At 36.4% G+C, this 24,296-nt stretch overlaps 1 protein-coding gene and 1 long non-coding RNA gene across 3 annotated transcripts; one reads left to right on the top strand and one right to left on the bottom strand.

The window, feature by feature from the left end:
• The first annotated feature begins 359 nt into the window (after nucleotides 1-359).
• Nucleotides 360-4,331, top strand: LOC148877957 (vesicle-associated protein 4-1-like). Of its 2 annotated transcripts, none has more exons than XM_088947150.1 (7): nucleotides 360-999; nucleotides 1,640-1,710; nucleotides 1,976-2,057; nucleotides 2,246-2,364; nucleotides 3,608-3,685; nucleotides 3,798-3,917; nucleotides 4,017-4,331. In XM_088947150.1, the coding sequence occupies exons 1-7, from the start codon at nucleotides 747-749 to the stop codon at nucleotides 4,074-4,076; spliced, it is 783 nt and encodes a 260-aa protein (XP_088803276.1). In that variant the 5' UTR covers nucleotides 360-746; the 3' UTR covers nucleotides 4,077-4,331. The 2 variants fall into 2 exon arrangements, with proteins under 2 accessions (XP_088803276.1, XP_088803285.1); XM_088947159.1 differs by having other exon boundaries at nucleotides 436-999; nucleotides 2,270-2,364.
• A 13,371-nt stretch (nucleotides 4,332-17,702) lies between these two features.
• On the bottom strand, nucleotides 17,703-22,089 carry LOC148877956 (uncharacterized). Its single transcript, XR_016099738.1, has 2 exons — nucleotides 21,838-22,089; nucleotides 17,703-18,686 (listed from the first exon to the last, which is right to left on the bottom strand). It is a non-coding gene; the product is annotated as an uncharacterized LOC148877956 (long non-coding RNA).
• Nucleotides 22,090-24,296: the final 2,207 nt, after the last annotated feature.

Here is a 24,296-nt window from a genome sequence, read left to right as displayed (position 1 = left end):
CAATCCAGCTCTTGCCTGTAAACTCTCAAGTCTTTTGTCCTTCCTCTCCCTTCAAACTTCAAATATTTTGTAATAAAATTAAAATGTCAATTAACTGGATAATCTGCGGGTGAGTTATTGCCACGTGGCAAATCCAACCTCTCTACTCTTTAAACGGACCATCTTTGTTGAGACATTTGTAAAATTTCAATTACAGAAATTATTATGGAACACGTGGCTAAAGAAGAGTTAGAAATTTGGGGCCTTATCTTTTAAGACAGCCACCCGGTCTGCCACGTGGTCATTTTAGCCACGGTGGAGATGGGTGGCTCACCAAGCCCAAGCCCCCTTACGGACCGAGCGAGAAACAGGAAGAGAGTGGGGTGTGAAAACTGATAACCAAATCCACGGACTTGAAACTCACGACTCAAATACAGTGAATTCCTGTTTTGAGATCCGACCTGTCTGACGCTTACCAGCACATCCTCTCCCTAAACACACAGAGTAAAGTTGCCACTGCCATTTCCCAATCAAAACTGGTAAGCAAAAAGGAAGAGAGAGAGGGAGAGAGAGAGGCGGTGGAAACAAATACAAAGAGAGGGACAGGAGGAGAGCGCCAAAAAGACGACGTGAGATATCTAAACTTCTGCTCCCAAGATCTTCATATTGGCTGTGGCTAAAAATCTGGTCGCAGGAGGAGAATTGTTAACGTCCTTTTGATGGACTGAAAAACCGATTACTAGTAAATTGGGTCTGGTTTAAGATAGATGATGGCTATCGCAGATGATAAAACGTCGACCCATGGGAAGGTCTGGAGTCTGTGTCGAATGCCCTTTTGGCAATCGGGGAATGCTTCTTCTTCATCTTCTTCTCAGAGTATTCAGCCCCAGAATACTCACCACCAACACGTCGATGGATCCAATCCCCATTCATTGAACACGGTGTCATCCGTTGCAAGATCCTTACTTCCAACCCGGCGTCGTCTCCGTCTCGATCCGGCGAACAAGTTATACTTTCCATGTACGTCTTATCTGGGTTGGGTTGATTTCCTCGTCGTTGACTTGAGTTTTCCTTTTTCTTGTTTTTTTTTTTTTCTTTTCTCTGCTCCTGATTTTATTTGCTGGCTTTAATTAATTTTTTCCTGCTTTGATCGATTTGGACAATTGGGTTTTGCAAATATTTGCTAATATTTGATCTTGGTCGCTTTTCTTTCTGCAAGTTGATATTCACTTTTTTTTTCTCTTCCTCCTTTGATGTTCAAATTAGTTCACCAAATTAGATTTTAACTCCCATTTTTTTTATAATTTCTTTTCTATTTTGAATTGGGTGTTTCCTTCATCTCGCCCTAATTACTACAAGCTAGAAATTATGTTTGTTCTATCATATTGTTAGATTTGGACGCTTTAAATAACATGGAACACTTGATTGACTTTTCTAGCTTCCTTTTTGTATTAATTTTCTGATTTCTGAGACATACAAGACTGTGGGGTTTGATTCCCTTTCAGTCTTGGCTTTGTGAAGCTTATTCTGTACTTTTCGACCTTAATATATCTTATCATCTTCAGAAATAGTAATATTTATCTAGTTCGATCTCCTCTGTTTGCTGGATTTCTTTCTGCTTGCCTAACTATTGGTTTTTTCATACTTGCTTCGGTTGAAGATGAACCTGGTAAACAAGTCAGAAGCGCGGTTAGAATTAAAAACACCAGCAAGTCTCGTGTAGCTTTCAAGGTATAGAACAAAATTCGTGTTTTTTCGTTTCCTACTTTTATATTTACTTCTATTGAGGCAATCTAGGCTCCTAATATGAAAATTTTAAAATATTGTACAAGGTCTGCTAATATGTTTTATTCATGTTTTCAATTGGTATGGTAAATCAAACCTGCTGTCTTGGATTTTGTTTCATCATATGACACTCTTATCCTTGTTTTGCTTGCTTTTACCACCATTACTAGAATGGGGAATTTGACTGGCTATCTGTTTGATATTGTCTTAGTTTCAAACAACTGCACCAAAGAGCTGTTTCATGCGTCCTCCAGGGGGTATCCTTGCTCCTGGCGAAAGTATTATTGCAACTGGTAATAACATTGTACTTGGTCCTCCCTTTTCCTTATGGGATTCATCCTTAGTTTTGTAGGAAGATAGTTTAGGTGGTTGGGATGATGTCTGATGTATGTTGTGTATGGCCATCCGCCTTACATTTTTCTCTTCTTAATTATTTACTTTCTTTATTATGTTTTCCACTCACTTTACTTTCAACTGCTAGTTTTCAAATTTGTGGAACATCCAGAAAACAATGAGAAACAATTAGATCAGAAGTGCAAGGTGAAGTTTAAGATTGTGAGCCTAAAAGTGAAGGGCGGAATGGATTATGTACCTGAGTTGGTAAGTACAACCTGTTTTTAATGTTTACCTATTTGTCCTAGTTGTTAAAATCAGGAGAACTAAACCTTTTGACATCTCGACGGTAATTTTACCAATTGAATATTAATTTAATATCTAAAAGGAACCATCAAGTTAACTTGTCTTAATTATAATCACTTTTCCTTTTCTCCTGATGGGTGGGTAATAGTCACTTCTGTGTAGAAAAGTAGAATATCAATGATCAGGGGAAAAAGTGGGATTACTGAAAGGACTTGTGATTTGTGAACAAGAAAAATTTCAGTGGAGTTTTCTTTCAAGTACGTAAATCATGCTGATATACCTAAACTGGATGATGAAACCAGAGTGGTTGCTAAAAGCTCTTAGTTTAGGACTTTAGTCTTGGTTGGTGGTCCAGTCTTGTGTTAACTTTCGAGATCCAATTCCCTGGAAAACCCATTGGATACCATTCAATGAAAGATTCTCGTTTTGTCCTTTTGAATCCCAAATACTGCTAAAGATCTGTTTTTGTAATGGAAAAACCTGTGACATGATCATAGATGTTTTATTGAAAAGAATATTGTATTTCCACAAGTTTATATAATCCTGAATCTCATGATCTGTTTGCGGACCTTAGCACTGTTACTGAGATAAGATTAGCTGAAGACAATGTCTGTCAGTCCGTGTAATGGTCTGTGTAACCAATGATAACGCTCCACACGAGCCATAAAACCCACAACCACCAACTCTCTCACTTAGCATTTATGGCTGGTGTGAGGTGGTATCATTGGTTGCACTTCCTGCTACACAGCCATCACATTCAGCTAATCCAAATTAGTTATTACTTGCTCTCTCTTGCGAAAGAAGTCTTAGTTTTTTTGAGGGTAAAAAATAGGAAATATTAGTTATTATGTAAACAAGTCTATGCACTTGTAAATCTCTCATTTTTTGTGCACATTATACGATACATCTTCTCACTTTCAATAATTAAAAAAATTATTAAAGAATTCTAGTAGTATATGGGTGTCCGTACTACTAATAAAACAGAAATTAAAGAAAAATGAATGACACGTACAGAGCTTCTGCAAATCCATTTCTAGAGCAGTTTGCAGTTATGCATTTTTACCGTGTTGGAGTCAATTTAGCATATGTATCATTTGGCGGTCATTTAAATCATTAACCCCTGAAACTTTACTGGTTGTGTAAATTGATGGAAGCCTCTGTTTTCTTGGTCTTGTATAAAAATGTATCCAACTTTGTGATGCAGTTTGATGAGCAAAAGGACCAAGTTGCAGTGGAGCAGATATTGCGGGTTGTCTTCTTAGATGCGGATCGTCCCAGCCCTGTAAGGATGATTTGAATGACCTGTGTGTGTCTGTGTCTGTTCTTTACTAGTTGAATAATAAATTTGCATTAGTTAGTAGCGAGAAGGTTTTAATCCATCCTTTTCTTTTAAGGCAATGGAAAAATTGAAGCGACAGTTGGCTGAGGCCGAGGCTGCACTTGAGGCCCGTAAGAAACCTCCAGAAGATACGGGTCCACGAATTGTTGGGGAAGGACTAGTCATAGATGAATGGGTAAACCCGTTTCTCTGAATCTGATTTAGTTGAATGGTTTTTTCCTGAATTGTTTCCTATTTATGGTTTCCTTTTCCTCTTTTCTTCTATCTCTTGTAGAAAGAGCGCAGAGAAAGATATCTGGCTCGTCAGCAGGTTGAAGGGGTTGATTCAGTGTAAAGTGGGTAGTGCTTTTCCTTCCTGTTGTAAGGCTTCTTTACTAGGAAAGATCTTTGATTTTCTGCGAATGAAGAATGTATCATTACCTAGGGGGTTAAAGTGAAGGGAAGATCTGTATGAACGTTCGGCTCAGAAACAATAATAGAATTTGACATGGTAAAATTTGAGATGAACATGCTTGATTCTGGGCACATGCCCTACTTGTAGATAAAGAGATTTTGCTTCTTATGGAAATAAAATTGTTTTATGTGGGAAGTAATGCATCCAGGATATCTGTATTGTTTTCGGTTGAGTGTAGGGGTGAAGAGCCATGGAGTGATTTCATGATTAATTGGTTTTTGTTTCAAGTGTTTCCATCATCTATCACATGTGGAAGTGCCATCCATTTTCCGTTTGTTCTTGCTCTGGAGGAGCATATGAATGCAGATTGGGTTTTTATACTGAAGTTTGACGTTTAGCCCAGTGATTCGGGAAAGAGAAGCCTAAACTGAATGGATGGAAAACTATGTTTATGAGTGTGTTTCCTCGAGTTTCTTTTGTTCATACGTCCTAATGAGTGTGTTTCTTTGTTCATCGTACCTTTGCCTGGGGTGAAGAACAAATAAACAAGGGTATTGGTGTTTATGAGAAGGGTTCGACATTTTAAGTTTTTGTAGATTTACAGTGGAATTCAGAATTCCCTCCAATCAAACATTGGTATAGGCTTTCTGGTGGGCTCTACCTTGCAAAGCAGTGAAAGCCCTCCCTTACAAGCAGTCAATATGGTCAACATGCAGTGTTGTATGGTATCAATTCCGGTTGCCTGCTCCTCTGATCCAGATATCGTCTTTGTGATGAAATTCCTGTATCAATACTTGTAGGATGGCTGGTAGAGTGGTAGTAGGAAGCTGCAAAGTTAATCAGATAAGAGTCTTAATGGGGTGTACTTTGATGTTCATTTATTTGTTAATACTTGTTACTGAATCAAAAAATTCCTCGTGTTCCCTGCAACAGCTAATTCATATTTATGATTCATGGAATTATTGTTGATAGCATTCCGGCCGGCATACTTCGATTTGTTTAACATCAACGGGTGACTTGTGATTATTGTTGCGTTCAAATTAGAAATTGGAGTTGGGAGTCTACACCAGTTTTGTCACTTGGCAGGGTCATTCGGATCGAACTGGAAGTTGAAATGTTAACCCAGTTACCCAGTTAGCTTTTTAGGTTACTGGCTGAACGGTTGAACCATCTACTCAGCCAGTTAATAGGTGAAGTTAAACCGCGGCCTTCTGGGCTTTGCGGATTTCTGCAAATGCTTGTCTACACTAGGCTTTGAAACTTATGTTGCACCATATCATGCTTCCTAAATGACTTCCTTAAATTTTTGTATCAATTCCCTTCTTCCATTCCTTCTTATTTGTTTTGTAGATTTTTGGAAACGTACTACCCCCATTCCCTCCCCCCGGTTGTGTGTAATACACTACTTTTTTCTTTTTTCAAAAAAAAAAAAAAACAAAGAGAAATAAATCCAAATAAGTACTTATACATGAAAATAAACAAATAAAACCCAAATTTTGAATTTATTTTTAAATGCTTTTTTTTCCTCTTCATTCTCTACCTCATTTTTTAAATACTTATACTATCCCTATTTGAAATAAGTGTGCTCATGAGTGTTTGGTAGGATAAACACTTATTTCAGCTACGCTTGAAACGTAGAAATTGAAGCTAACCTCAGATTATATGTTTTTTTCTGCCAATCAACCTCCTGTTGATCTCTGTATTCATCTTACTAAAAGCTAATGACTTTTAATTCTGCATGGCAATTAAGGATGGTGCAAGAAAATGTTGTCAGACTTGGACCGGAGTGGGCATATCAAAACAGGGGCGGAAGAAAAATAGGAATGCTATCTTATTGATTTTGCGATGATTGTGATGAATTTTAACTTGCGATGAGTTTTGAATAACAACTTGTAAACAACTCGTGACAACTTAATTAACCATCCAGTTGTCTAACAAGTGACAGTTGCACAATAACCGCCTCATCTCTAATGTGCCCCCCTCAAGTTGGAGCGTCTGAGATACTCAACTTTGACATGAGATAAGACAACTGTTCTGCGGCGAAAGCTTTAGTGAGAAGGTCGGTTGACTGACACTTGTTAGTCCGAGCTGTATGATATTGTTTTGAACATGTTCACACATAAAATGACAATCAATATTGATATGTTTTGTGCGTTCGTGGAAAGTTGGGTTTGTAGTAATGTTTATGGCTGATTAATTGTCACAGAAAAGCTCTATAAGCTCAAAAATGGGAATGTTTAAGTCTTGGAATAGGCGTTTAAGCCATAATAACTCACCAGTGGCAACGGCCATGGCCTAATATTCAGCTTCGGCAGACAAGCATGACACAATTGATTGCTTCTTAGTTTTCCATGAAATAATGGATAGGGGTGAGCATTATTCAGTTAAAACTGAATTAACGAACCAAAATTTTCAATTTTGGTTTTTTCAGTTTGGTTTTTCGATTTTTGGGTAATTCGGTTTTTAGCAATTTCGGTTTTTGGTTTCACTTTTCAGATTTAGAAATTCGGTTAACTGAAAAAACCGAATTAACTAAAATTCATTATATAATATACAATATTTAATATTTAATATATACTATTCTATATTTATATATTAATATATTATATAAAATGTATTATAATGAAATTAAATTTCATAATATATTATAATAATAGGTTATAATATTATATTATATTATATATATATATATATATATATATATATATATATTAATTAAATTTGGTTTTTAATCGAAATAACTGAAAATTTCAGTATGGTTATTTCAGTTTTAATGTTATTTGGTTTTGGTTTCGGTTTCGGTTTTAAAAGTTTTGGTTTATTCAGTTAAAGAATACTCACCCCTAATGATGGAGTTTCCAAGTAACGGAACATAACTTGTAGTGGACCTCTGAGTTAATGGGTAAGAGGCTCAATTAGAACCGCAATAGATTCAGAGTAGCATTTCATTGTTTGTTGGAAAGAATATGCTATGATTGGGATTGGTTTTGATGAACCTGACCACTCTTTTAGCAGCTTCCATATGCTTTGTGCACGGCTTGCTCAAGAATTGTGTCCAGTATGTGTATTGGAAAATTGAGTTATGGCCTAGTGACTGTCAAGTAAACTAATCGACCCACTAATCACCTATACTTACTTGGATCATCCAACAGTGGGCTAGTCATCAACAAAGTGTCTTTGCTATGCCATAGGATGCGATGCAGGTTTAAATTCTCCATCCTTGTATCATAAATGATGTCCAAAGCATATTTGTTCTAACATACGAAAATTTTAGAACTACTGCATGTAATTTCCAAGCCCAAGAAATATTTAAGCGGGCCTAGGTCTTTCAATAAGAAACATTCATGGAGATGTTGCTTGAGATCATATATGCGGGATGGATCATTTCCCGTTATGATTAGGTCATCAACATACACCAAAACCACAATGAATGATTCATCTTGCCTTAATGTAAAGGGGAAGCAATCTATTTGTGGACTGATTGAATCTAGTGCTTGTCAGTGCATTTGCAAACTTCTCATACCAGTAGCGTGAGGCCTATTTAAGCCCATATAAGAACTTGTGTAACTTGTAAACTTTATTTTGTGGTTGCTTGAGAAAACCAAGAGGTATGCTCATGTACACATCTTCTGCCAAATCCCCATTCAAGAAATCATTGTTCACATCCAACTGGTGAAGTTCTCAACCTTTTGATGCCGCTATAGCCAATAAACAACGGAGTGTGACTAGCTTTGTCACATATGTATCATGATAGTCATATCCCTCTACCTGGTTATATCCTTTTGCCACCAAGCAGACTTTATAGCGCTCTATTGTGGTATCGGCATAGTATTTTAATTTGTATACCCACTTTGTTCCAATGGGCTTTTTTCCTAAAGGAAGGTCGATTATGGACCATGTTTTATTTCTCTCAAGTGCCTGTATTTCTTCATTCATGGCATGTTGCCAATTTGGGTCATGTGCCACCTGAGTATATAATTTGGGCTCAATGGCTTCAGATGAGGTTAGAGCTGAGGTGGATGTGGAATGTGGGAGGTTACAAATGAAGTCCTTGAGGTGGGTGGGTGGTCTTCTAGTGCATTAAGGCCGAGACAATTCAACAGGTTTGGGAGGTGGATGTAAATCAGTATCGACATTATCTTGAGATGTCACAGGTTCAATGGACTGGTTTGAATGGTTAAGCACAGTGGGTTCCATCTGTTGTTCAGTTTGAGAGAGTGGGAGCACAATGTTTGGATTTTAGTTTTGGTTAAAGGAATCACTAGCATATGGGAAAATATCTTCATAGAAGGTTACATCTCTTGAGATGAAGATTCGATGAGTCTCGAGGCTATATACTCGGTATCCCTTCTGTCCATCCGCCAACAAATATACACCAGGTTGCCCGAGGTGCAAATTTGTTTGTATCTAATGGTCGCTCCTGGGCATAGCATAATCACCCAAAGGTGTGCAAGTGATTGAATGTGGGAGGCCTTCCAAAAAGTATCTCAATTGGGGACTTACCTTGAAGGGGAATGACTTGAAAATGATTAATTATATATGCTACAGTGAGCACACACTCACCCCAAAATCTAAATAGTAGTGAAGCTTGAAACCGCAAAGTGCGAGCATCTTCTAACAAGTGCCTATGTTTTCTATTAGCTCTCCCATTTTGTTGCGGGGAGTCGACACAGGTTCTTTGATGCAAAATCCCATTTTGAGCAAAGAATGACTAAATGGGATCAGAGAAAAATTCTTTGCCATTATTCGATCTGATTTGTTGAACATTACATTTGAACTAAGTTCTTACCATGTTATGAAATGAGACAAGAAAATGTTTCTGACTTAAACTTCATCAGGTATAGCCAAGTACATCTGATGTAATCATCTACAATGCTTAAAAAATTTGTGCTCGAATGCGAAGGAACGTGATAAGGACACCATGTATCAAAATGTATCAAAGCAAATGGTGAAGTTGCTCTTGACAGGCTTATTGAAAATGGAACTCTAGTATGCTTTGTTCTTTCACAAGCATCACAAACCCCATTACTATCATCTGTGATATGCCTGTTTAATAGTAAAGACAACTGGTGAGCAAGAGCATGCCCAAGCCTATTATGCCATGAGGTATATCCATCTCTACCTGTATGTGATGTACAAGCTACCACTGAAGCACTAGGTTCTAAGCAGTATACTCCATCAAACAAATGTCCCTTGCCAATCGTCTTTAAGTGTTGGTCCTATAACAAACAAGAGATGGAGGAAAAGAGAGCAACATAATTTAACTGTGTTGTAAGTCTTCTAATAGACAAGAGATTATACTTGAAGTTAAGCACATTCAATACATTTTGAATTACATGATCATGTCTCAAATTAAGCAATTGTTCCTATATGAGTGGCGCGTAAGAGACAATTATTTGGCAATCTAACAGAAAAATGAGTTATTAAGGCTTCATAGTGAGTGAACAAGATTTTGTCAGGGGTGATGTGACCTAAAGCCTCACTGTCCAAAATCCAAATGCTTGAATTTATTGAAGAAATGAAAGGCTCCTTACCAGTCATGGTTGAAGTAGCCAATGGGCCATGATTATCATCACTTAGTAGCCTAAACCACTGATTATAATGGTTTGTGGTGAGAGATATTGGTGTCACTTCTTAAGATTTAGATGATTCACCTTTCAGACAAGCTACATGGGCTGATTTTCCATTCTTGAAATTCTTGGCTAATCGACCTTTATCCCAAATTTTAGGATACTCGATGAGTTCAAAACACCTGCCTCTGGTATGTCTGGTTCTTTTGCAATACTCACATTTGAGTTTGGGTTTGACCGGATTTCCATTACTCTAAATGCCAGATTTATCCCCATAGAAAGCAACAACAGTGTCAATCAGTGGTGCCCTCTGAGAAACCATGGCTTGGTGTTGTTCTTCTTGTATGACCATGGCATAGGCGCGATTCACATTTGGAATTGGCTCCATGGCAAGGATAGCAGATCAAACATTGTTGAAGGTGTCCACAAGACCCATCAAGAATTGTAGAATTTTATCTTTCTCTCTTTCTACAATAAACTTTCTTGCAGATCCACAAGAGCATTCCAAAATTTTGGAAAGAACTACAATTTTGTCCCAAAGACCCTTCATCTATGTGAAATAGGTCACTGACATGGTTCCTTGGTGTAACAGAGAAAGATCCCGCTTCAGTTGATATAATCGGGGGCCATGTCCCTGGGAAAACATTTTTTCAAGATCAAACCAAATCTCCTTGCAGAAGACGCATATGCAACACTTTCATGGAATTCTCGTGCAAGAGAATTAAAGATCCAAAAAGTGCCCATGCTATTGCATTTGATCCCTGCAACATTGTTCCATCGACTAAGCCAAACTTATTTTTGACTTCTAATGCAATCTGCATCGCTTTCTGCCATGTCGGGTAATTCTCCCCTGTGAGTGAAGACAAAACCAAGACTACACCAGGATTGTTGGATGGATGCAGATAGTAGGATGATGTTGGGTCAAAATCAAACATGTCTAATGATGATAACATTGTAGCAGTGCAGAGTTCGATCGATATAGAATTTGATCAAAGATCTGATACCATATCAAAACAAGGGCGGAAGAAAAATAGGAATGTTGAGTTTTGACTTGCAATGAGTTCTGACTAAAAACTTGTAAACAATTCATAACAACTTAACTAACCGTCCAACTGTCTAACAAACGATAGCTAGACAATAACCGACTAACCTCTAATAGGACGGAAAACCAAAATGTTCAATGTCACAACTTTGTTACCTAATCATACAGTTGGCTCATTTAAACAGGGTCGTTGAGTCACTGGATCACTGATTTAACCATCATGTGCGGTCGAAGTCTATTAACACAGGTGCAAGTGCAAGAAAGTGTTTGCACCAATTTTCCTTATTTCTAAATGCCTACTAACTCTAATAACTAGTGTAGACCCCACGTCTTAGAAATACAAAGCAATATTTTAAAAATCGATTCAAAGATCAAACCATTTTTGCCTCTGGGTTGCAGGTCAACGATTCAACTAACTGGGTTAATCATTTCAAACCATGTCATGTTAATATATATATATATATATATATATATGGTGTGTATGTCTATGTGTATATATATATATGATGTGTGTATGTGTATAAATATATATTTTAGCAATAAATGATGTATATATATGTTATATATATATGTTATATGTTTTATTTTATATCTAATTTATGTTTTTTAATTGAATTTTTAATTTTTTTATTTACAAAAATTGCAAAATGAGGCAAAAAAAAAAGGTTATTTTTGCAAAAATAGTGGGGCAGGGTACCTATGGCTCGTTGGAACTTATAGATCTCTAAAAGTTACCCAAAATAAAAAAAAAAAAACACCCTAATCGGACATCAGAGTGCAAAGTTATGGCCTCCAAATGGGTGAATGGTCGAAACAGCCAGATCAAACAGTTTTGACCATCTGAAAGATCTTGACTGAACTGGACCTGAAATCCTAGCTGAGTAACAGTTGAATCATAAATCAACTTACGGGAATTTAAATATATATATATATATATATATATATATATATATATATTTAAAAATTTAATTGAATCATAAATCATCCAAATAAATAAGAAAAGGGTAGTTCGGGAATTTAAAAAAAATTAAGCGGGTGAATGAAAATCTTTCTCAAAGTTAACTTACGGGAATAATGGAGGTATTTATTGCATGGTGAAAGTTTAGAAAGGTTAATGTCGCAAATGAAAGTTGAAAAGGGTAATTGTCACTTACGCATAGTGCATAGTGCATAGTGCAGGGTATTTGTAATTTAGCCAAAAACCTTATAAAATTAAACAGAAAACCTCAAAAAGGTATAAATTAACTTTTAGCATAGCTTGGACCAAAGGTTATTAAAATGAACTAAATATGCTTTTAGTTTATTTTATCTGTAAACTTCCATGGCTAGAGTGTCTACTCTAGCTAATAGGCTCCAGTGGCCTAAGACAGCTAATTTTTGCAGTGACAGAAACCAAAGGTAGAAAATATGCGAGTTGTTATGGTCATGTGGAGAGAATAGTAGCTTCATTTAGTTTTTTAAGCATTGGCGTTGTCACTTTTAATCCAAACAGAAATAGATTAATCAAATCATTTAGCTGGAGATTCGATCACAATGAAGATCTCATTTATTTACTTGATTCTGACTAATTAATGGAATGTAGATTGAGTTGGGGATGAGAATAATGCAGCCCACTCAACTTTTTTTTTATCTGGTTCTAATCTATAGTACACTGTATCTGATGTTTTAATTAGCTAATTAAACTCAGTTGTCTAACCCTCCAGCTCCAATTAGTCCATATTCTAGCTGCAGGTTCTATCTTTATCCCCTACTTTTTCAACAATAAATAAATAAAGAAGAAAAGGGAAAGAAAATCTAACATCCTTCCCCACCCACTACGATTACCGTCTAATAAAACAGAGCTACCCCGGTCATATTCAGCAAATCTATCGAACTTCTTGACTGAGACATTTGTTTGAGTGGCTGTTTGATCATGAATACCAATTGAAACAGGACTGAGGTCACTATTATTTGAAGAAACGAAATGAAATTTTCTATTGCCTTACATCTCTCTTGAATTGTTGATGGGATATAATGTAAGGGTATGTTTGATTTGTAGTTGGAATTGGAATTGAAATCCTTCGGAATTGGAATGGGACTAGTCCATTCCCATATTCTGTTTGGTTCAGAAAGGAATGAGAATGAGAATTAAAATCAGTAAAAATGGGATTTCGATTCTATCCAACCAAACAGTTAGAATCAGAATAGCCCCCATTTAGATTCCGATTCCAAATCTCTATTCCCATGAACCAAACAGAGCCTAAGTGTAAAAATACTAAGAAAACCACTGGTGATTGAAACAAACCAAATTAGATTTTTTTTGCCTTTTGTGGTACCTGGTAGAAAAGCAAAAGGGCAGAATATCTTGGGTAGAACTACTACTCTCCCCATTAGGTAGCATGAATTGACAAACAGTATGAGTTGTACAAATAGGGTTTAACATTTTAAATTGGTGAAGAAGGTCCGGCCCATCAAATATGATGGACCACATCCTGTTGTAGATAAGATAACTCTATTATTATATTGTGCAAAAGCGTACCTTCCTTTTCGGTTCACAGACGATGGCCATCACCTTAAAAGTTTAAAACTTATCCATACAAAGATTGCTGGTCCACGATCTCTCTCTCGCTTAGCAGATATCCTGGGCTGAACGTTGTTATCTTTCGTTAGCATTTTCTACCCCATCCCATCAAAGCAAGGGTTCAACTATTGGCTCCCTCGTTTGTACTATATTAACCAACTTGGTATCAGACTGCTTACTACACTTGGTAATCAAATAAAAGAAAGAAAACGAATATCAAAGTATTTAGCCAAACAGTGCTGTATGGATAGAGACATGAGAATCGCAATCTGACTTGTATCTAAGAGTCTGACTTGGCAAGATGAATAAAAAACATTAATATCAAAACCATCTTTTATCCATGAGTTTTCTAAATCTTTAGATATCAGAATAATTAAAAGCCTACTTAATTATATTGGCATTATGAATGGAGTAAGAATTACGTACAAGTAAATGGATGTAATATTAATTAATAAGAAAACTAATTGAGAAGCATCTATTTTGATGTAAACTAATTTACGTACAAGATAGCGGTTAGAACTTAAAAGCATGACCTACTAATGAAGTTGGGATTTGTAGAGGATATTTAGTATATGAGGTCCACCTACAAGTTAGAATATAATTATAAGTAGGATAAGAATAAAATAACATATACTACTAATTAATGTTATCAAGGATCGTTAAGATCTGTATATATTGGCCATAGATTCATATAAGATCGATGGTCAATATCCTAAAAATAAAAATGCCTGCAGTTTTACTTGAGGAATTTGTTAACTTTCCTTGTGTGTTTGCCAATTGACAAATACATCAAGTTATTCTCTTCAGTCTCCCTTCCTTCTCAGGAATGGGTTGTTTGGATATGGGCATGGTAACCTAGATCCTGGATCATTTAATTAGTTAATAGAGCTTGAAGGGATGGATTCCATTACAGAATTACAATGAAAATGAAAGGTGAGGATGTCAACAAGCTTTTATCTAGTATATTACTGATGATAAATGTTATTTAGTTTTGAGAAATCTAATTAGTTTCCAGCAACAACAAGAATACATCATCTTATATATTCCCAAACAATTTAATTTGCACTCATTGAATAGATCAGCTTATGACATTTGTAGAGGGAGTGCTGTGTTGTGTATATCTACAAAGGAAAATGCATTGGAAGGAGAACTTACACCACATGTTAATTGTTGGTTTTTGTTAATTAGCCAGATGGATAATGAGTTGATGTATTGGGAATATCTGACTGTTAGGCTAATTTCATTAATCCAAACCTTGTGTCCATGCACATCCATGCTAGACAGGAATTGGGAACTGCTTCTCATAAAACACTTAGTCACACGGGTTTTACATTCACAATTGCTCCTACACAGTTCACAGAGGATGGCATTTTCGCAAAGACAATGTTGTGGCAGGAATGTAAAATATTTTATAATTTTAAAGTTTGAAAAGAAAGAAAAAAAAATCAAAGCTCGGTTGCGGCTCCCTCGTCTCACTTCTTCCAAGTGAGAATAAAGAAACAGTGGATAAGGATTGAGATTGGCCTGAGTACGATCAATTTAAATCTTAAACTAATTGAGACCAATAGTGCCACTAGGATCAAGGAAGCTAATTATCTGTCTTTTCATATCCATAAAAAAAAAAAAACAAAACAAAACTATCTGTCTTTCCCAACTCAAATCTGTGGTAGTAATGCCCACAGAAATGGAAATAACACCTAATGGGTCCCTGACATCCATCCAAATACACTTCTTGTCTGGTAAGATCCTTGGAAGGGATGTTAACTCAGAGGATTTATAGCTATGTAGAAGTAACAGTAGTCACGGCCACTGAGCCACATGATTTTTCTTTTTATTGATTTAGCAATTAAGGTTATAATTTTGGTATATAAATCCAGATCGGATGGGATGGTCAGACTGCAAAAACCAAGAATCGGTCATCTGATTGGTTTTATCTTATCTTAAAACTATTTTTTGTTTTTTAAATTTTTTTTTATTGTTTTATCAGAACAAACCATCCATTCAAACTGGACACAGTTAGACCATTTGACCTGAGAAGCGGATCCAAAACAATTTCCTATCCGGTCCTGTTTCAAAAACCTTGTATTAGGTGATAGGTGCTAATAAGCAATGGCCAAAATAAGGGCCTAAAGTCTAAACGTACAATAAAACAAGTGTTAAATATATGTAGTATGGAAACTTTGGATAAAGGCAAATCCAATCCTTACAGGTTGGGATAAAAGTGGGCTCCGTTGACCGTTGGTATCCAATTTGATGAGCCCAACTTCAGTCAGTGCAAGCCCATAACTATAGATATTCCCAGACTGTAACGGCCGTTCGAAGGGCTTTTGAACTGAATGAAGGGGAAGTCCAGTTTGATGCCATGCCGCATGAATATATTACACCTTTATTTAATAATGACGTCCTCCCCATACTTTTTCAGGCAATAGAGTTGGGATTTTGAGTTTTGAGCAGGCATGAGAGTCGAGAGATGGCCCTTAAACCATATAAAGACGAAATCTAAACGTAAAGATTTGTGCAGAGTTAAGGGCTGGTTATGCGCTTAGCTTAATTAATTCTGTCCTAAATTAATTGTTTTCTTAATGAACAAATTGGGTTTGGGTTTGGGTTTGGGAAGTGGGGTTGAGACCACAATTAGACTGGATTTGATTCATTGGTCTAATTTGATCTGGTCTAATATGAATTTCTTATATAGACCAGGTCCAATCCAATCTTATGTATATTTTGAATTATTTTGGACTGATCCAATTCAATATCTCTGGATCACTCAATATATATTAAAATTGGTTTTGATCCGGTTCATTGACACCCCTATTCTTTTCTTTTATAAATGAATCAGATATTGTTTCAATTTGACCCAATCTAATATAAATTCATTATGGATAAATTAGGTAGAATCCAATCTAGTAAATATTTTAGACTATTAAGTATGCAATGATTTAATTCAATACATTTTATTTTATTGGCTCATCCAATTTATCCAAAATTAATTTTGGTTTGGATGGATGCAACCCAAAATCGGTCCATTGACACTCCTAAGTAATAACAAAATGCAAATGTAGGAGACCCATAAGCATGAAAGAGAGAGATCAGATTAGACAAGGAGGTGTGGGGAAGCATTGAATAAGCAATCCAAGACCTCATGTTCACTGAATACTGTTTAATTACGTCCCTACCAAACCCAACCAAAAAGGAAAAGGTCATCCCGGAAATAAAAGTAGGACCACGCAAAATTTGGCTCTTCCTTTACTTCCCATTTAATTCCCCATTTTAAGGAATCCATGGTTTTAGCCTGTTGTTTCCACGAAACAACTACCTTTGTACCCAGCCCACATTCCACTCTACTCCAAACCACTTCATCCTTCTGGCTCCCTCTATATATGAATTCTTTCTCCCTTATCGGATAAACAATAATTCGGCCACCCCCCTGTAATTAAGGTGCTTAAGTGCGAACTGACAACTGTCGATCGAGTACTACTCTTTCTCTTGGAGAAGAAAGGAAAAAACAGATGAGAAACATAGACAAGGCCTGCATAGCAATTACTCTAGGAGCTGCACTTGGTCTCGAAGACCAAACGACGACGAGATCCAATTCGTCCGCCCTTTCCAGGAACTGGACCGCCATTGGATCATCAGCACAAGCAAGTGTCCTTCCTGCTCCTGCTTCTCTGGATGCGGCGACATTGAATGACAGAAGGATCCTGGACGAGAAGCGAAAGGCAGCAGAAGAATCGCTGAGGATGGTGGTTTACTTGAGCTGCTGGGGACCCAATTGAGGGTTTCTCGTGTTCTCAACAGGACGCAGAAGAGCTTGCATGAGTAGTTCTTCGAAACAAGTGTTCCTTGGATGTTGGGTTCTTGTCTCATCATGGATCCCTCTTCGTGCGGGGACGGTCAGACTGGCATTGACACACAATCAATGTCATCTGATACACGTAGTAGAGAATAGAGATCGTGGCAATTAAAGAGGTGACAACCAGGGGTAAATCTTTATTCATGGCCGGCGGGATCAATCTGTTTCTTTCTGTATCTCAAATCTCAACATGCATGGAGCTTTTCTGCTAACTGGGTTTAGATGTACTCATGTACATAGACGGAAGAACTCAGGATGTGAGGTTACCTCATCGTCGGTGTGAATGTAGCTTTAAGAAGCTTTTGGTAATATAATGATATACTTGATTACTTGTGTTGTTTTATTCCATCAGTTGATAGGTGAGAGACGACCGTCTCCAGTCTCCCTCAGTGTTATTTCCTTTCCTGTACGTGAGGTGAACCTTGCGCGCGTACAATGATTAAGAGAGAGAGAGAGAGAGTAAAATTTTCGTCGGTTTGTGACTTTGTTCCACTGAACTGAATTTCAGAATACTTAACAAGCAAAAGTGACAAAAAAGATAAGCAACGCAAAAAAGAAAGAGTTTATTTATGGATTTCTTCCTAAAAAAGGATTTGAATTTTGACATAAACAGAAACACTGTTCCCACCAAGAATTACAATGCACCGTTTGCAAAATTTTTCTTCGTTTAAAACATATAACAATGACTGAAAGAAGATTTTGATTTTTAAATTGAATGCATTCAAAATTGAATGGTGAGCAATTTATCATGTAGCTAGATGCGACATACAATCAACCATCTTGAATCTGAATTGCTTTAGTTTCAATCACTCCCTACTTCTCCACAAACACTTTATGACATTTTCAGAATTCAAAATGACCTTTAATGCTGGCTGAAGCGAGAAGAACTCTACCGGAAGCAGTGTGCCAAGGCTGATTGTACTTTGCATGGTGATAGATGCACTAAATTCTTTCATATCTCGGCTACCAACAAAAGAAGAAATTATGAAATTTATTGTCTTAAAAATTCTGTTGGAAATTGGACTACCAACGATGCTAAAATCTCTCAAACTTTAGCTTCATACTTTAAGGATCACTTTACTTCTTCTATCCCAGATTTATCAAATGCTCAAGTTCCAAATTTAGGCATTATTCTCTCTCTCGAAGAGAATGATTGGTTCTCGCATTCCCTCAGTTGAGGAGGTAAAGATTGCATTATTTGGGATCGACCCCTAGAAATCGTCGCGGCCTGATGGAATGCATGCAGGTATCTTACAGCAACAATGGTCAGTAGTAGGCATCGACATCACAGAATGGGTTCAACATATTTTCAAAGTTCCAAAGGACATTAAACATGTAAACTCCACTTATATTTGCTTGATCCCAAAGATGGAGACAGTTAAAAGTGCAAAAGGCTTCAGACCCATTGGCTTAAGCAATGTTCATTACAAGATTGTTGCTAAGGTCGTTTGTAATAGTCTAAAATTGATCCTCCCCAAATTGATCTCCCCATTCAAAAGTGCCTTTACTCCTGGGCGAAATATAACTGACAGCACAATAATCACTCAAGAGGTCCTTCACAACATGAAGAAGCAAAAATATAGAGTTGGAAACTTACTTCTTAAACTCGATTTGGCTAAAACTTATGACAAAATGGAATGGTCATTTTTTCGATTTGTTATTCATCACTTTGGTTTCTCAGCTGAAATTAGTAACATAATTTATCAATGTGTATCTACAACCCAATTTGTGGTGCTTGTAAATGGAAAACCAAATACTCCTTTCTGTCCAAGTAGAGGATTGCGACAAGGGTGCCCACTATTGCCCTACCTCTTTATTTTGTGTATGGAAATGTTGTCCAAGCTTTTCGAATCTAAGTTTCAAGAAAGGGAAATTCATGGCTTCAACTTCAATAGAACTGGCATCCATATCTCTCACTTTATTTTTGCAAATGGTCTTCTTCTCTTCGGAAAATGCAGCTATGTTGAGGCAAATCACTTTCTAGGTGTGTTGCAGATGTTCTATAACTAGTATGGTCAAGAGATTACTTCAGTACCAATACTCATAGAATAATATGAATCCGCATAGCTAGCATTTTTGGTGTGTCATTCATGAAATGAGGAGAAAAATATTTGGGTGGACCTCTTTTCTTAGGAAGAGCTAAGACTGTTGAATGGAATTATTTGGTAGATCAGCTGAAATTGAAGTTGTCGACTTAGAAAAAGAACACCCTCTCTCATGTCGGAAGAAGTGTGCTCATAAATTCTACTCTTCAGGCATTACCCCAATATGTAATGCAAATGTATCTATTGTCGACATCAATTTGTAATGAGTTAAACAATGTTTACCATAACTTTTGGTGGTCGGACTTGAGCTCCAATTCCTTACATCTCCGAAACTGGTCTTCATTTATGTTTCCAAAGGATTTTGGCGGCCTTGGCTTCCTTGATGCAAATTTGAAGAATGTGACGCTCATTATTAAGTTAGGTTGGCGTTTATTGAGAGACCCCAATGCTTTGTGGGCAAAAGTTCTCCATGCTAAATATGTTAAGAACTCAAACTTTTGGAGACTCAAAATTAATAATGGTTCTTCTTATATCTGGAAGAGAATTCTGAAATGCCATTAATACCTTCTCAAGGGTTATCGTTGGCTGGTGGCTAATGGCTGGAACATTAACATTGTTGATGTTCCATGGTTACCTATTGGTGTCCATCTAAACTCTTCTCTGATCCAACACATGTCTTTAAAAGTGGCGGGCTTAGTTGACCATTCAATAATGACTTGGCGATGAGATCTGGTGAATCTCCTCTTTGAATCTATAGTATCCAATCAAATTTTCAAAATTTCTCTCCCAGTCCCAAATGCAGAGATGCAAGGCACTTTGGTTTGGACCCTTACTCTGTACGGGAAATATGCAACAGCCTCAGGGTACGAAGTCTATTATCTGAAAAACCGTTACAATCCTCTGCCCATCCCTTAGGTAACGGGATCTCGTGGCATTATTTCTGGAGTCTGAAATTCATTCCTCCTAAACTACAGATTTTTTTTTGGAGGATTATCCATGATGCTCTTCCTTTTAAAAGAAGACTGAAAGTGGCGCCGAAACATATACCCATTTCTTGCTCTTTTTGTGACAATGAAGAAGAATCACTTGAACACTTATTTCTCAATTTCCCTTTTACTAAGCAAGTTTGGTTCAGTGCAGATATTTCTATCCGTTCTAATCTAAACTCAAAAAGGAATTTGGCGGATTGGATCACATCCAGGTTTAAGCTCTTTAAATCAATGTGCATCACTAATGTTGACTTACTAAAAATAATTTCTCTTCTTTGGCATATTTGACTTGTAAGGAATGCGCTCATCTTTAAGAACAAGCCCGAGGCTCCTTAGTTTATTGTTCATCGTGCCACCAGCTTATCTCTTCACAACTTTTTGATCTTTTCTAATTATCATGATAACTTTATGTATCATGCAAGCAACATATTGGTGCAACCAATGCTTTGAACAAAGCCACCCAATAGCTTTTCAAAAATCAACTTTGATGGTGCTAACTCCACTCAAAAGTCAGGTGTGGGTTTTGTTGTGAGAGACCACACGGGTTCCTTCATTTTTGCGTGAGCCATTCTGATCAATCTCTCTCCTCCAACTGTATTTGAATCCATTGCTCTTTTGGAAAGTTTCAAGTTTGCCATTTCCATGGGTTTCTCTATACCATCTTTGAAGGTGATAATAAATCAATTACCAAGCTCTTGTTGGAGGAAAATTCTAGTCCTCCTTGGAGTATCCTTACTCTGTTATTAAGTTGCAGGAATCTCCTTAATCACCTTGATGGTTCCTTGGTTACTTTTACTCTAAGATCCGGTAACCAAGTAGCTCACCACATAGCCAAAATTGCTCTTACTTGTCTCTCTACTCAAACTTGGTCCTCTGCTCCTAAGTTTATTTCTTCTGTATTGATCAAGGATGTAACTGAGATTGAAATTTGATGAAGTTGCCTAAGGGCTTTCAAAAAAAAAAACATGAAATAACTAATTCGTGGTTCAGCTAACAACCATTTTGACTATGAAGAAGGTCTCCCAGTTTTTCATTTTTCATATTTTCTGGATAAGGAGACTATAACTAATGGTCCTTTTGGCTTTCCAAAAGGATGGGATGAGAAAGGAATATATTATTTTCTCATTTTGCATTCAATGTTTGTTTTTCAAAAAAACATTATGATCAAAATTCATTTTCCTATATTTGTTTTCTAACAAAATTTAACAAGAAATATTAACCCAAGTTTGTTGTTTATGATGACCTGAAGTCGAAATCACCTATTTTGTTGTTTGTGATGACCTGAAGCAAAAAAAAATAAAATATAACAACACAAAAATATCAGATTTGAGATCAACCGAACCAAAAAAATGGTTTGAATCAAAAGTCGGACACCAAAAATATCAGATTTGGTGACAAGATGAACTCTAGATTTGGAACAAACATATTCCAAAAGCCAGATCTAGAGCTCCAGGCAAACGAACTCAAATGGTCGTTCGTATAGAAACTAGATCTGGACTGAACATGCCAGAAGCTAGATCTGGATGACCAAGGATGGAGAGAGCCAGTGGTGAGTTTTCAAGGGGAATCCATCTAATGGAACAAGTCAAAAACGATATAAAAATGAACGAAAACAATGAGATGGTGTTGGATATAAGCTTACCGTTAGATGGGAATGTCGAAGATGACACTGGAGATGTTACCGTTGGGCAGCTCAAAGGAAGGAGACGATGTCTGTGAGAGTGCCTCTCGACAATATTTTCTTACCACTTGCCTATTTTTTCTTTTCTCAGCGGGATCTCACCATTTTAGTGCAACCCTACTTACTGATTTTTAAGAACTTGCATCCCTAGTGTTTCCCTTCCTTTCCTAGGTTTTCCTTTGGAAACAAACACACGTAAAACCGAATATTCCCCAAAGGCGCTTCCCTTTCCATCCGTTTCTCAAAAACCAAGTGCACCATAATGTTTTTTTAATAAGGACCATTGTGTTTTACAAGGTTGTTCACATTTCCCATCCTTCTCTTTCTCCATTCCCTCTTCCCTGCTTTCTTATTAAACTCTATCTCATTTCTTCCTTATTCTTTTCCACTTCTCTCATTAATTCTCTCTTTCCTCCTTTTCCCCTACTCCGGCCTTTCATTAAGATATTTGGCAAGACCTAATTCGAAGCTTTCTGATTTTTCCAACTTTTTGTTTCTTTTTTCTGATTTTTTGCATAATACACATTGCTAGCTTCTCCTAAGATAACACTCATCAATTTGCATCCATCATGTCTCCATTAAATTAGTTTCCCAAATGATCATTGATTTTCTATTATTGTTACTTCCTTTTTATTTCCACTCTGCACACACAGTTTTGAACCTCCTCCTTTCATTAGTAGATCTCTTCGATCACCTTCTCCATTGGATGCCCTTCTCAGACTTACATTCGTTGTTTGTGTTTCTCCATTGTTATACTTCTAACTATTTGTTATATGTTTTTCCCATTTTAATGCCTATTAATTCTTTAGCTAAATATTTTGAGAAAGCCCTCAGACTAAAGAGCTTCTCCCTTAGACACGTGGCACTCATGCAAAAGTAGTCTTTTCCACTTCCAAAGAAAAGCTTCATTCCTCAAAATGTGTCTAGTTACATCCACTCTAAAAATAAAACCCATTTCAAATAATGTAGGATACTAATATTTAGAAATAAATTTTGATTTAATCTCTTAAATTAAGTAACAAAAGTTATATTTCAAATAAAATAATGACATAAAAAGGGTGTCAAACAAAATTTAACAGAATACATGAATAAAAAAATCAGAATAATGCCCTTGTACTTGGTCATTCTCTAGTATATATAAATCTAGAACATCTCTCCATAAATGACAAGTTACAACAAATTAACAAGTACAGGAGATGTTATTACTAATGTGCATCTATGCATCAAGGTGAAAATGTATTTCTTTTAAGTAGAGGTAGACACGAACCAAGCTTTTCACAAACTATGCAATCTCAACTTGTGAAAATGTTGATTCTTCTCGGTTTAAATTGAATTTTGAATTGAGCTCAAAATTATAAACTTTTGAGCCAAATCGAACTCAAATTCAAGTCTTTAATTTGAATCAAGATCAAACTTGAACTCGAATCTCATAATTATTTAATCCCTACTTTTAAACCATAGTGTGTTTTACAACCCGTTATACTTAGCTTTGGAACGTAGAATATCATGGATTTCAAATGAAAATACGCTTATTTCTCGTATTCTAAGACACATCATTCTACAAATATATAGTCTAAAACCTTATATTTCTAAACCTTCTATATTATATTAAAGTGTTGGGTAACATAGTCGAACCACCAATAAATAAACATCTCTAGAAATGCTTCCTTATCCAATCACGTGGCTTAGTTATTATAGTGTTGCAACTTGCTAGTTGCTGTACTGAAGTTTCAGCAACGTTATCCATACTCAGGGCTTTGGAATCCATTTCTCCAAAATTTAAAGCATTCATTCAATAGTTATTGTTCCGTTCATGCATGTAAGCTCCAAAGCACTTAATTTTTTTTGTTTGCCAATTGTCTTATTGCCATGTGAGAAGGCTATTAGGCTACCATGACAGTCGTCACAGATTTAATATAATTAAGCCTTTAATTATAATAATTGAATCGCACGTGCATTTAGAAAGAAATGTAGAGAGAAAAGAATAAAAATGGTTAGATTTTCAGATATTGGATTAGAGGTAAAGACAAGATTATATTATAAAGCAAAGATAAACTAATAATCAAAACTCCTACGGTCTTACATTGCATGAATGAATGATGATAGCGTAGAACTTGGTTGTCTTGAAATTTTCCTTATAACACAAGTGGGGAGATTTTCCTTTTGCCACGTAGTAGGGTCCACATCATCACATCACATCATGTATTTTATTCGTTTTCTGTTATTAATAATAGCTGTTAATTTTCTTCAATTTCTTTCTTATTAATATAAAAAGAAGAGTAAAAGGCAGTTCATCTTCGCAAATTTATCATTTTCCAACTTAGCTTTTTGGAGAGACTGCGGTTCTAGGACCTACGCAATTAATCATTTTTGGGTTGGACTAACGACCAACTTAGTATTTATTAGATTTGATTGAATCT

This window comes from Nelumbo lutea, chromosome 1, assembly GCF_056320005.1.
Source record: "Nelumbo lutea isolate HS-2025 chromosome 1, American lotus-T2T, whole genome shotgun sequence".
In the NCBI taxonomy this organism is placed as follows: domain Eukaryota; kingdom Viridiplantae; phylum Streptophyta; class Magnoliopsida; order Proteales; family Nelumbonaceae; genus Nelumbo; species Nelumbo lutea.
Note: the sequence above shows the minus strand (reverse complement) of the source record. Positions and strands in the feature narration are given on the sequence as shown.

Bases quoted from the DNA above. Each gene is read 5' to 3' on its own strand.
- LOC148877957 (XM_088947150.1), top strand. From the start codon at position 747: ATGATGGCTATCGCAGATGATAAAACGTCGACCCATGGGAAGGTCTGG. The intron at 1,711-1,975 runs GTATAGAACAAA...ATATTGTCTTAG, and splicing joins AGTCTCGTGTAGCTTTCAAG to TTTCAAACAACTGCACCAAA. The intron at 3,918-4,016 runs GTAAACCCGTTT...TATCTCTTGTAG, and splicing joins GACTAGTCATAGATGAATGG to AAAGAGCGCAGAGAAAGATA.